This window comes from Berghia stephanieae, chromosome 12, assembly GCF_034508935.2.
Source record: "Berghia stephanieae isolate SIO BIC M18660-M18661 chromosome 12, UCSD_Bste_1.3, whole genome shotgun sequence".
NCBI lineage: Eukaryota > Metazoa > Mollusca > Gastropoda > Nudibranchia > Aeolidiidae > Berghia > Berghia stephanieae.
Window position 1 is genome coordinate 21,698,370 of NC_088371.1, and position 14,836 is coordinate 21,713,205.

Below are 14,836 nucleotides of genomic sequence, written 5' to 3' on the forward strand. Positions count from 1 at the left end.
TCGATCTTATGTCACCACCTTTTAGTCCTCTTACAGCGACCTTGAATTTTTTTCTCAAGCTATATATACCGTCTTAGATTACTTTATCTAGTTATAGATAGAACAGCATTGACGTCACCCAAGTGTTTGTTATTGTTTTTTAGCCATCCATTTTATGAGTAGTTCTCACTAAATTATATATGAATCAGACTATTATAAACGTTGGAAATTACACATTGTTTGTGTGAGTGTGTGTTGGTACGTTGGCTGGCGGATGTTATGAGTTTTTTTTTTTTTTTTTGTTTGTTTTTTTTATTTTTTTTTTTATTATAGATAAGCGCATAGCATCAATAGCTCAAAATTTTGGTATATTCACCAAGTGGACAGTATAGTAACAATGAGGCGATTCAAGGTTCCTTGAATCTTGTGAAATTCATCCGCCGTTCATACATTGATAATGATTAGACATTTGGTCATTTTTGAATTAATTATATTGTCATGTTTAGCAAGAATGACGCTATAATAACGTTCGTTGCACAGCATTTTCAAATTGTATCCCCACTTCAGCCATTCCTAGTGATAGTGATAGTGTTAGAAGCTGTGGACTGTAAAAAAGTAAGAAGCAAAGTGGAATATAACAGCTTAGAGAATATAACAAAAGAGAACGAAATACCGAACACGAAACGTTTCAGGCTCAAAACCCTTCTCGAGGCAATGAGACAATCAATAAAATCGCATATAAATACATCACAAAATCGAACAAATTAACCGTCTACTCATTTCGGTTGGCAGCTCTGGGTAACGTAAGCCAATCATGAAAAAAACGTGGGGGGGGGGGGGGGGGGGGGGGGGGGTTGTGTCTGTATCACGATAAAACTGCTAAAGGTGAGCATTTGAGTTTGGGAAGTGACGGTGATGTTTGTGAGTGAGAAGCATCTGGCTTTCATTTACAGACGGGGAGGTGTCACGCCGAGAGAAACAAAACTACATCAAGATTGGAGAACGTATTCTTGTCTATCTAGTTCTAAGTTCTAGTTGTAGTATCGCGTTGAATCGAATTTGAAGGTGCGATGTTTGGAAGTGTGTGTGTGTGTGTGTGTGTGTGTGTGTGTGTGTGTGTGTGTGTGTGTTTGTAGAGGGGGGTGGGGGGAAGGGGGGGGGGGGGAGTAGAAAGATTAAAGGCGCGGCCGCCGCGCTTTGCTTTGAAAGTTTGTTTTTAATTTCAAGTTGTTTATTTACGGGTTGGTGAGGGTGGGGAGTATATGTAATCATACGTAATTATCGTTTTCTTTTTTGAAGTTAGGGCGTTACTAACTTTAAATTAGTCTAATGCTGCTAATATTATCGTTTACTCATAATATGTGTTTATTCTGAAGCACATCTCAATTTGTTATTTGCATCTCACAATACTTCTTTTTTTCTTTTTTTTTTTTTACCTTCTTCTTCTGTACATGCTGTTTTGATAATTGTAAAAGTTACTACTGATTCCCCGCATTCATCTGATAGGATTCGTCTCCAGATTTATTAAGTTATTTATTTATTATTTTTTTAAATTTTGTTGTTGTTGTCATTTTATTAAGAATGTTTTAAAGGTGTAAGACTAATGGGCGTGCCCCTGATAATCTGCAACGTTATAATTAGATTTTGTTGTGAATGTTTCCTTACTAGACCTAGATAATATTATATTATTTGTAATCAAAGTTTGGCCCTGCACTCCTGCTCACCTGTACAAAGTATTATTATTATTATTATTATTATTATTATTATTATTATTATTATTACTATTATTATTATTATTATTATTATTATTATTATTATTATTATTATTTTATTATTATTATTATTATTATTATTATTAGTAGTAGTAGTAGTAGTAGTTAGTAGTTAGTAGTTTATAGTTAGTAGTAGTATGTAGTAGTAGTAGTAGTAGTAGTAGTAGTAGTAGTAGTAGTAGTTGTAATAATAATGGTATAGATTTATAGTGCGCCAAACATCCCTTCATCAGGAGGGCTCTGTGCGCATAACATAGATTAACTAAATCATTAAGCCCTATCAGTACACGTAACAACGTAATTATACAATATATCAAAGAATAGCCTGTCGAATAAGAATGTCTTCAATCGAGCTTGAATTCTCTAGTGATTAGTAGTAGTATGTAGTAGATAGTATATAGTAGTAGTAGTAGTAGTAGGTAGTAGATAGTTTAGTGTAGTAGAGTAGTTTAGTGGTAGTAGTAGTAGTAGTAGTAGTAGTAAGTAGTAGTAGTAGTAGTAGTAGGTAGTAGTAGTAGTAGTAGTAGTAAGTAGTAGTAGTAGTTAGTAGTAGTATGTAGTAGTAGTAGTAGTAGTGTAGTAGTAGTAGTAGTAGTAGTATGTGTAGTAGGTAGTAGTAGTAGTTAGTAGTAGTAGTAGTAGTAGTAGTAGTAGTAGTAGTAGTAGTAGTAGTAGTAGTAGTAGTAGTAGTAGTAGTAGTAGTAGTAGTAGTAGTAGTAGTAGTAGTAGTAGTAGTAGTAGTAGTAAGTAGTGGTAGTAGTTTAGTAGTAGTAGTAGTAGTAGTAGTAGTAGTATGTAGTAGTGTAGTAGTTAGTAGTAGTAGTAGTATAGTAGTAGTAGTAGTAGTAGTGAGTTAGTAGTAGTAGTAGTAGTAGTAGTGGTAGTAGTAGTAGTAGTAGTAGTAGTAGTAGTAGTAGTAGTAGTAGTAGTAGTAGAAGTAGTAGTAGTGGAGGAGGAGGACGAAGAGGAAAAAGAAGTTGAAGAGGAAAAAGAAGTTGAAGAGGTGGTGGAGGAGGATATATATATTTTTCAATTGTTTTTAGGATTTTTGATTGGATTACATAATATAATTTCACTTTGGTTCACGTTTTTGGAAATGGGGGATTGGAGAGAGAGAAAAGGATTTTTTTTTTTTGGGGGGGGGGGGGGGGGGGTGATTTACTTGCTTTCTTCATCATCAAATATCGTTTTATATTGAGAGTTGATCGATCAGGGTGGATAGAACATTTTGATTTTAGGACTCGGAACATTTCACTCCTACGCTCAAAATGATTATTATTACTGATGTTCCTTGTCAGATAACTTTGGATGGAACATCTTACAAACCTCAAATCAACCTCTTCGAGCCTGCATCTCTCTCTCTCTCTCTCTCTCTCTCTCTCTCTCTCTCTCTTTCTCTCTCTCTCTCTCTCTCACTCTCTCTCTGTCTCTTTCACTCTCTCTCTCTCTGTCTCTCTCTCTCTCTCTCTCTCTCTCTCATCCTCCCTCCCTCTCTCTCTCTGCGTGTGAGTGCGCGCGCTTTGATCCATACTATCCTTGTCGACCTCATACCGCATGGTGAAGATGATTCACGTATTAACCCACCTGCTGACACGTGGTGACGCTTTATTCCGCCTGCTGCTACAATATTATAATCTCCTCGCCCATCAAATCCATCCAAACAAGTTATTCCCACGGTAGACGTAGGTAGGTATAGCAAACGGGAAGGATTCCAGACACAACCAAGTCAAACAACACCACACCTTCTCATTCTTTCCTCCCTGGAACCTAAACCTGTTCTCTTCCACACCCCCCCCCCCCCCCCCCTCCCTTTCCCACCCATATATAAACACCACAACAGTAGCATTTCATTCATAACTTCTCAATGTTCTATATATATATATACCTCATTCTTTCCGATGGAACCAAAACGTTCTCTCCCCCCCCCCCCTCTCCATACACTCACAGACCACAACAGTAGCACGCCAGGAGTTCATTCATAACTTTCATATTATTATTATCTTCCACATTATACCTCATTTTTTCCCCCACCCACCTTACAATTATTGTCTCTGCTACTGTTAATTTAGGCCTGAAGAGAGAGAGAGAGAGAGAGAGAGAGAGAGAGAGAGAGAGAGAGAGAGAGAGAGAGAGAGAGAGAGAGAGAGAGAGAGAGAGAGAGAGAGAGAGAGAGAGAGAGAGAGCTTGTGTATCTCGTATTTTACCCTTTCATTTGCCTGTCCATCACTTCATCCTTCGTCCACAATAGACAGCCACCCATTCATCCAGCCCGTCAATCCATCCATCTATCCATCCATTCGTCAATCTAACCCCATATTATGATATATATGTAGAATCGGCATTGTTTATATACAATGATTTTGTCTAACTCATCAATTTAATTTAAGTTCAAAAGAACACTTTCATTGCGCATCTCTGTGTGTGTTGCAATGTTGCAATACAATCAAATTATGCAATTCCACCCATTTTGACTTAAAAATTTAACATTTTCGCGGTTTCACTCTAAACAATTTAATCCCAGACTGTAGGAGTGGAATCGATATAATATGATTGTTCATACCTTATGTATTTATGGGTATCTTACCTCCACTTACTCGATTACCTAGACCGAATCGAAATGCCTCTTCATCTGCCTTTGCTTCTCACTTGCAAATTGGAACGGTCTAAACCAAACACCCAAACGATTCGCCACAACAAAAGGCTGAGGGGCAGGCCATCGGCTTGAGTCGAGTGTTTGCTCTAGACAGGTTCAAACGTTTTGTCGTATTGTTTTTATTTATGATAAACATATGGTCTATAAGGTGATAGGTAGGTAGGCCTGTTGTTCTTGCAACCATGATATCATTTATGATACAAGTTATAAACCAAAGTGATCTTTCTGGTGAGAAATTAACTTAAGCTGTAACATGCAAATTATGATTCTTTCAGTGTTGTTTTACCTATCTACTATCAGATCCCCTCCTTCTCCTTCTCTTTTAAAAAAAAAATAAATAAAAAATAAATAAAATAATATATATTATATATATATATTATATATATATATATATATATTATATATATATATATATTATATATATATATATATATATATATATATATACCTGGACGGGATCCGTATAGCAAGCAGCTCGATATACGCCACACACTAACTTCCGGTTGGGGTTTGTTTTTCCCCTGGTTAAGGATCACTTCATATAGCTGTAGAGCCAAGCCCAGTAGCCCAAGGCTATTTTGATATGGCAGACTCTAAAAGTATGATGAGATATCCTGGTAGACCTTTTGGTGCATGAAATCAAAGAACATATCCATTGTCACTCTACATACTACCTTCGTTTAAAACATCTTCATTTTGACCACAGAACTTTTACTTTGAATAATGGTCGATTGAAGTGGTCCCCCATTTGCCAAAAAAATGAATAAATGAATAAATAAATGAATAAATGGTTAGGTTTCGTGGGTTTTTTTTCTTGTTTTGTTTGTTTGTTGTTTTTTTTTAAAACCAAACCTTTACATTTAAGAATTCCTTTCAGAATAAAAAATGAAAAATGAAAATTGAAAGTCTTAAATTTTACATTTTTTTTCTAGTCTTGAAATGTCTTTGACATTTGATTGATTAATCTAATTCCAAAAAATAAATATAAAAAATAAAAATAAAAATTGAGCAAGAGGATCGGAGAAATTTTAATTTTAATTTAAGATTACGATCGTATTATTGAAGAAAAAAGACCTCCACTCCCCAGGGCCCTCGTAGTATAAAAATAATGATTATCATAAAATTTAAATAAGATAGGATAACGTAGCGACGAACTGATTTCAACAAAATGGATTTAAAAAAAAATAATAAAAAAATGAACGATTTGATTTGGTTTCTTCTCCACCAGATACGTCAAACGATCACAAGGTTAGCGAAGGCGCCGCCCTTCCCCCCATACCAGGAGTCTTGCCGTCTATGACAGACGTTGATGAAGACCCGATCAGTAACGGGAGTAGTGCTACGGATCGATATGCCACAGCACTTCATTATCACAGCAACAGGAACCCCACCACCACCACCACCACCACCACAGCCGATTACACACCAAACTCCTCCAACACAACAAGCCAAAACGTTAACATAGTCAAGCCCCCTCAACCTTTTGCATCTACTACAACCATAACCAACACCAATAGTACCCCGACCGCAACCACCGGTTGCGACCTCGCCACCACCATCAACATCAATAACAATAACAACAACATCACGACACCCTCAACATCGTCATCTTCTTCTTCTTCCCCCAACGTCTCCTCCCACAACCAATCAAAATGCAGCAATGTCCCAAGTTTCCATGGTAACCGGCAGAAGGGTCCTATCGATATCGACAACGACGCTCGTGACGTCAGCAGTATAATTCCAATGCAACAAGAGACACAACAACAGCAGCAGCAGCAGCGGAAACAAGAGGAGGAGAAGGAGGAGGAGGAAGTTGTGGAGGCCAAGGAGATAGGAGATAGGGGTGAGAAGAGGAAAGCAGAGGAGAATAATGAGGATGAGACTTTGTCACGAGCTGACTCGGTGAAAAAGTTCAGGGGAGATCGTCTGCAGTCCGATGATGAGAAAGTTATAAGTAGTGGGCATTCTTTAGAAGTTTCGGAGGAACATACCAGACCACCAAGCGGTACTAGTGAAAAAGGTAAGAATGGATGGTTTATATTTTATACAATTCTTTAGTTCTGTACTATGGCACCAGGTTAGATTGAGGATCGTTTTTATTTTTTTATTATTATTTTTTTAAAAACAATATATTGTGTCTACTTCAGTTTGCATTTGCATGAGAGTCGGAAAAAATGGTACTGAATTCATCGTTATATTGAGAAGATAGAAATAATAATAATAATAATAATAATAATAATAATAATAATAATAATAATAATAATAATAATAATAATAATAATAATAATAATAATAATAATAATGATAATGGTAATAATAATGATAATATAATATTAATAATAATAATAATAATAATAATAATAATAATAATAATAATAATAATATAATAATAATAATAATAATAATAATAAATATAATAATAATAATAATAATAATAATAATAATAATAATAATATATAATAATAATAATAATAATAATAATAATAATAATAATGATGATGATGATGATAATCGTTTTCAAACGAGATTGATTTGACAATAAACCCTCTTACTTACTACCACTGTCGCCTGAATATTTACTTAAGTAATGAACTGAGTAGAAACAAACGAAGAAATATATATAAATGACTTAAGAAGCAATTTCAATATTCTATGTAGAAGCCGATTTATTTAGATGTTTGTGTAATTTTGTCTTAAATGCTGCTCACGACATAAAATGTGATAGTAACAGATACAGATCCCCCCCCCCCCCCCCTCTCTCTTCAGAATGTTTTTCGCCCCTCCCCACCTATTACATTTCTGCTCACGAAATATAATATGGCGGGGAAAATTCACTAAAGCGGGTTTTGGGGCGCCAAAATTTTAAAAAATAAAAAAAGCCCCCAAAAAACAAAGAAGTACTTCTTAGCAGTAACAGTATAATATTATTAGATTGAAAGAAAACCATGTTCTACACCACATCTGCTCGCCTCGCCTAAATTGGATCATGAGCAACCCCCTTCTCTCTCTCTCTCTCTCTCTCTCTCTCTCTCTCTCTCTCTCTCTCTCTCTCTCTCTCCCCCCCCCCCACCCCCCGCCTCCTACCCTTCCATGGATTGGTCTAATTGCGCCACTGGAGTACGTAATTAATTACATATTCTTATATTTCGTTTTTTCCCCTCTTTCTTTTATTACTTTTTTTTAATCTCTCAATTTTTTGTTTCATAGATTCATCGAACTCATTGACACGAGAGGGGGAGCCAGTCAACTTCTCACTCCAACATTCCAACACACCAGGAACGAGCGAGGACCAAACACGCGACACATCTCACGAGACCGTAAGAGATTCATTAACATCATCACAAACTCGCGAGAAGGATCAAAGGGAGCTAATAGCAGAAATTATCAAGCATCACAACAAAACTACCGCAGTTACTTTTCCTGAAGCTCTTTCGGATAAAGACAATGGTGGAAATGGTAAGTGATATTTGTTCTCTCTCCCCCATCCCCTCCCCTCTATGGTTTAGTCAAATTGCGCTCTAGCCCCCCCCCCCCCTCCTCTCTCTCTCTCTCTCTCTCTCTCTCTCTCTCTCTCTCTCTCTCTCTCTCTCTCTCTCTCTCTCTCTCCCTCCCTCCCTCCCTCCCTCTCTCTCTCTCTCTCTCTCTCTCTCTCTCTCTCTCCCTTCCTCCCTCCCCACCTTTGATTTTACAAATGAAAAAATGTTTGTCATTTACAGTAGGAGTATTTATATAGCAGTGAGAGATTACTATTTGCGTTGCTTCTAAATTCTACTCAATTAGCTAGTTTAACCGTTCATTCATTCATGTTTATGTTTTCATTCATACATCATTTCATGCTTCGATTTCGTCAAGATAAGATAAGATAAGATATACTTTATTGATCCTTCTGTGGAAATTATAATTCTGTAATACAACATAATTCGGTAATAAATAAAAGAAATATCAAATGTTGATAAATTATTAAATAAAAATTGGCACAGATTAATTAAAAGTTTTAAAAAATACAAGAGATGAAGTGAGTAGAAAAGTGCCCTTTTCTACTCACTTCATCTCTTGTTGTTACCAACATAAGTGCCTGCTCCACTCAATTTTCTGAATTAAAAAATACAACATACAACTTTCCTGCCAACTTCTCAGATTCATCCTTGTACCCTGTGGAGGAGGAGCACATCCTGCAATGCATCTACTGCCCCTCTACCTTCCTTCGTGCCACATTACTGCGGGACCACATGCGAGCTGCTCACCCAGACAAACCTGTTCGGTACCAATGCCCCAAGTGTGAACAGACCTTCCTGCTCAAATCGCACCTTGACAAACATCTCGCTTTGCATTCACCGACCTCTCAATCTTGCACAGTAAGTATTGAAAGTAGACTTAAACGACAAATCATTTTTTTGTATTATAGAGATTTTATGGGGCTTAGTCAAGTACCTGCCGATGACTGGCAAAACAAAAAAGGATACAATATGCAAAAAGGCCAATTTTCTGAATATTTATAAAATTCAGTATATTATAAACCAGTATATTTTCCAATCACCTGCTAAACGGAAAATAAAAGTCAGTACATAATGTCTTTATACTGTAATTCAGCGCTCAGAAAGGAGTTGGTCAATGTGTTTGCATAAAATTTCCAGTAAATGTTTCCTTCCTGAATTAGCAACCCTGAATATGCGTAATGAAATGTAATCCACAAGTATACCACAATAATGACTGTTCACCTCCTTGATTTTAACATTCTTCACTTTCTATCTGGCGGTCCCGATAGCTCAATTTTAGAAAGAATTGAATGGCATTAAAATAACATTGATCCTTGATTCACATCTGACACACATAGCCTTCCTTGTGTGTGGTGAAATGTACTGAGCAAATTGCAATAATTTCCAAAATCCTCATTTCAGGTATGTCAGAAGACGTTTGCCAATGTATACCGTCTCCAACGTCACATGATCAGCCATTCCGAATCCACCGACTTGAGGAAGTTCAAGTGTCCAGAATGTTCCAAGGCATTTAAATTCAAACACCATCTCAAAGGTATTACTACTCATTTGCCTGGGTCTTTTGGGGGTTTTTTTTTCATTAGGATAAGTGCAAAAAAGCCCCTTTAAGCTTAGAATGACCTTGTTGAGTTGCCTTCTACGCCACAGAGAAACATAAACCTGATCTGGTGAAGAATTAATAGTTACATGAATTTTTGGATGCTGTGCTATATAAAAGCTCAAGGTTTAATGCTAAAGTTTGTTACAATGTGGAGTTTTTGATAACTCAGTTGGTAGAGCACTCGCTTGAAAGGCAAAGGGACAGAGATCTATCCCTGAGTGAAGTCAAGATTTTTTTTATCTGACCCTCTTGCTCACCCAGCAGTGATTGGTTAGGTGGGTCTGTTGGACCTGGTGGAAATTACTTTACGATAGACTAGCGTCCTATCCAAAGGGTAGCAATTTGCTATTGTCCGATTCACACCATAACAACGGAGATAACTCTATGTGGTCCAAAGAAATACTTTTTTTTTGTGTGTGTGGTTAAAATTTTTTTTTTTTTAAATAGGCTATACAGTAACCATTGGATTTACAAATACTAAATCCTGTCATTCACTGTCCTCAGAACACATTCGTATCCACTCTGGAGAGAAGCCATTCCAATGCCCTACCTGCTCCAAACGATTCTCCCACTCAGGCTCTTACAGCAGTCACATGACCTCCAAGAAATGCTGGGTGCTGGGACAAGCCAAGAGTCAGGCAGCGGCGGCAGCCAGACAGCACCAGGACATGGTCGTCCGTGTCTCATCATCACCATCATCATCATCACCTTCTAATAATAATAATGGCGGCGAGGATAAGAATCGAGGAGGAGCTGGTATGATTCCTGTTGTTACCAGTGGTAGCGTTACCAACCCGTTATACCCTGGTGTCATATTTGGTGCCCCTGGTGGTGTACCACAAACGTTTGCTCAAAGATTGAATACTCCACCCCCAGGTGAGTCTGGGAATACGTTATTGTTGAAGTCTTTCGTTGCCTGTAAAATTAAAAATAAAACTTTTTTTTTCAAAGATAACTTTTTGATGCTGAATTCGATATGCTGTAATAATTTTTTTTACAGTTGTTATGAACAAATGGCTGCAAATAAATAATAAGTGGTTAAAACAAACGAAAAATTTTTATTTTCATTTTCCACTTCAAAAAGAGAAAGTTATAAGATTAAAAGTATTGGAAAGAAAGTGAAGTTCAGGAAATTTTGTGAATTTTTCATGTTCATATTCCTTTATTTTCTTTAGGTGGTTTCCCTCATTCCCAACAACTATTCAAGTTTGACCATCACCCAACCGCTATCAGCCCAGCTCATGCTGCAGCAGCCGTCAGCAGTCTTCGGCACCACCACCACCCACATCACTCTCACCCACTCTACCCTCCACCACCACCACCACCGCCAACTCATCCATCGGCCACCCCTCTCACCTCTGCCATGCTCTCCTCAGCTCAAAGTGTGCTGGCTCTCAGTCTGTACCACCATCAGAAAATGGCTGCCGCTGCAGCTGCCGTTGCACCAACGTCATCTTCTGTGCCACCATCGTCTTCATCTTCCTCTTCATCTTCTAACACAGCAGCATCGTCAGCAATAGCAGCTCTTCCACCAGGCACATCACTAATGCCTCACCCATTACCAGCCCACCACCACCACCACCATCCGTCTATACCTCTTCACCTCCTCTCACCCCCTCATTCTATCCCAGATGTCCACTTGTTACAAAAACACCCAGAACTGGCACCATCATCATCATCATCATTATCTGTACAAGACAGGCCTAGCAGTAAAAGCAATACAAACATATCTTCTGATGCAGAGAGAAATGCAGCAAATTTGGCATCATCAACGACGGAAACCAAACCAGATGCTTCCGGAAAGATGATCCATTCCATTCCAACACCATCCCCTTCACCAAGAAAATCATCGACATCATCATTATCATCATCACCATCACCGTCACCATCAAAGCATATCAAAACAAACGAGAAAGATCTCTGTAAGTTATCATCGGTAGACAAGAGAGGCGTGTCTAGTTTAGCATTGGAAAAAGTGAATGAAGATAAAGAGAAGACCCGAGACAGCGTGGTCAAAGCTCTAAGCGAAGGGAAAGACGGAAAGTTTGTCGCTGATCTGATTCGGCGGATAGAATCATCGTCAAAGAAGATGGACAGTGATGACAATGATAGTGTTTTTGAAAGAGAAAGGAAAGATCCGACCAAGGAAAAGAAAAATAATGAAGATGATAATGATGTTGAAATAAAAGAGGAAATCATTTCAGAGGAGGATGAGGATGACAATCGATTGGTCATGAATGTCGATGATGATAGCGATGACGATGACGATAACGTCGAATTGAAAGATGAATTGAAGAAAGAAATTATCGAAGGAGAAGATTCGAGTGATGATAACGATGAAGAGGATGAGGACGATAAAGACGACATAACAGATCGTATTGTAGGAATGGTTGAAATGGACATGGCAAGCACTGTAAGCGGCGGGCAGCCCTTAGCTTGTTGCTACTGTAAGATGGAGTTCCTCAGTCCTGTTCACCTCCACCAGCATGAAAGGTACCTCTGTAGTCAGAACCATGACATTAAAAGGGCAATTCAAGCCGGTGGAGATAAGAATGATAGCTTAGCAACCACTGCTGCAAAGTTGGAAGAATTGAACAAAGATGGACTTAAAAATTTGGAGAGCGCTGATATTAAAGAAGAAGAAGAAGAAGAGGCAGATATGAAAAGCAACAAAGCTGATGATGAGGGAGATAATGATCATGAGAATAGTGACAACGAATTTGAAGACAATGATGATGATGATGATGAGGAGGAGGAGGAGGATGAAGATGATGATGAGGACGAGGATGATGAAGACGATATTATGGATGAAGAAAAGAAGATGGGTGGTATGGATTATGAGAGTACTAAGAAACAGAAGAAGAGAGAAAGAGCGAATTCTGCCCTGACGGAGAGTCAACTTCATCACTTGAAGGATTGTTTTAAGGAAAACAAAAATCCCAGTAGGAAAGTCCTCAAAGAAATTGCCAGAATCTTGAGTCTACCAAAGAAAGTTGTTCAGGTGAGAGAAATGATGTTGTGGTTCTTAGAGTGTAATGCTTGTAGCATACGTAGGTAATTGCAGCAGGCTGTGTGCTTATTTTTGTCAAAAATATAATAATAATGCAGTTGCTTTTTAGCTGCTATTGTAAAAGTTTTCTAGCCATAACCTTGCCAGTTGGACCGATTTAATTAGTATGCATAGATTTGTGTGCATGTGGGGGGGGGGGGGGGGGGGGGGTGTGGTTTGGAGAGCAAATTAGGATTATTTTTTCTTCAGATTTGGATTAACTGTTGTATTTTTACTATTAAAAAAGTGGATATATGGCCAAATTAAACTGCATTATATCAAGTCTCAACCATTTTCAATATGATCGTTCATGTAAATCTAATCATAAATCTTGCATTTTTGTTTGATCTATGCAGATTTGTTTTCTTCAGATTCTGACTAAAAAAAAATAGATAATGGAATAATACTTAATACTCATTTTATATTTGGTGTCTATGGAAGGTCTGTAAAACAATGCCCCACTTTGGAGAGTTTGTAACAATGGCAGTTTTGGCTGAGCCTGAGCTATGAGTATGATTACAATTTAAAATATAAAAATCTTGATGATTTCAATCTTACGATTCATCAGGACTGAAATGTAAATGGTTTATGATAAGTAAATAGAAATTGTTTGAAGCTTTATTAATTAAATTTTTTTCTCCCCTCTCCTCTCGCCCAACAAAAACACAGGTTTGGTTCCAGAACAGTCGTGACCGTGATGAACGCAAACAGCGCCAAAACCACCCACATCATTATCAGAGCACATCCAAAACTAGTCCGTCTAGTCCATCCAGCTACATTCCTATCGTCCCAAATCCATACGCCTTGTTCCATCACCACCACAACAATCCCAACCAGTTCCGTAATAAAGGTGTTGTGGCCTCACCAAGGAATATATCGGTGTCCATAGGAGGATCTTTATCATCGTTATCTTCCATATCCCCTGTTTCATCCGGGGTTCCCTCATCCCTCCCTTCCCCCAACTCTCCATCAATGAAGGCATCGTCATTATCATCATCAACTGAAGCTGACCAACCCTTAGATTTAAGTGTTAAGAAATGCCAGCCCCCCAAGGCCCACTGCCATTCCAGCAATCAAAAACAACAAGACCAACAACAACCCGATCAAATCACTCCCACAGACTTATCTCTCCACGACCATGTGCTCAATCTCAGTGGCAAAACGCCTAAATTGGAACCCATCTCACCTCATCACCATCTTCCACGGAGCCGAACCCAAACCCCAAGCTCCTCGACATCAACACCACCACCACAACCACAACCTCCTCACTCCACCCCATCTCAAGACTCAAAACTGAACAATAGAAATTACTCATCTTCTCCACTTCCCAACACCACCTCTACCCCAAAACCCACCTCCCACAATGAAAGCAATTCCTCATCATCTCCATCTTTGCACCAACAACAAACTCCATACTCACTTCTGTCCATTCCAAACCCCCATCAAAAACTCTCCACTTCATCATCATCCTTTGACAACAGCAAGAGCACATCAGTCGACCAAGCATCATCCAACAAACTGCCCTCAAACCTAGACATCAGCCGATTCCAGCCTTCGGACATATTCAAGTATATGACGCAGACAGGACTGTTCCGAAGCGGGTTTCCTTCCACCCTGTTTGACCTCCACCACCACCACAACCGCAGCAAACTGCCCCCCACCTCCTCCATGCTGAATTCGGCTGTTCTTGCAGCGGCTGTCATCCCTCCCAACAACCACCACCCACACAGGGATTCCCCAACCAAAAAGCTGGATAGTCTCAATGACTCTAACACAGTCAACAGTCCTATCAAAGGAGGTAGGTTGGCGTTTGGAAAAAATAGAAATAAATGTAGACAAAGGATAGGTAATTCTTATGCATGACTCTGAACTATGGACAGTGATGCCAAAACTCCGGTTTCACCTGAAAAAACTCCGGTCTGGAGCCAAAAATTCCGGGCTCCGGGCAACTTGGGTCAAATTCCGGTGAGGTCAATTTGTTCCAGGGTTACCCCCCCCCCCCCCCCCCCCCCCTTTCCAACCACCACATCATCATCACTGCCACAAGTATTACAACCATCATCACTACCACTACTACTGCAACCACCAACATCATCCTCACTACCACTGCAACCACCACCACTACCACATCATCATCAGTACCACAACTACTACTACAATCACCACCACCACATCATCATCACTACCACAACTACCATCACTATTACAACCACATATCATCATCGCTACCACTACTTCTACTATAACCACCACCACATCATCATCACTACGACTACTACAACCACC

The 14,836-nt window shown here is 38.7% G+C and overlaps 1 protein-coding gene across 3 annotated transcripts in view; it reads left to right on the top strand.

The window, feature by feature from the left end:
* The window catches only part of LOC144958243 (uncharacterized), a 177,202-nt gene that overhangs the window by 157,192 nt on the left and 5,174 nt on the right, over window positions 1-14,836 (top strand). For all 3 annotated transcript variants that reach the window (XM_078890085.1, XM_078890086.1, XM_078890084.1), the window contains 7 exons: window positions 5,633-6,424; window positions 7,612-7,860; window positions 8,542-8,759; window positions 9,303-9,435; window positions 10,006-10,377; window positions 10,677-12,502; window positions 13,220-14,348. In XM_078890085.1, coding sequence (XP_078746211.1) covers window positions 5,633-6,424; window positions 7,612-7,860; window positions 8,542-8,759; window positions 9,303-9,435; window positions 10,006-10,377; window positions 10,677-12,502; window positions 13,220-14,348 — 4,719 coding nt within the window. The remainder of the gene's footprint in view (window positions 1-5,632; window positions 6,425-7,611; window positions 7,861-8,541; window positions 8,760-9,302; window positions 9,436-10,005; window positions 10,378-10,676; window positions 12,503-13,219; window positions 14,349-14,836) is intronic.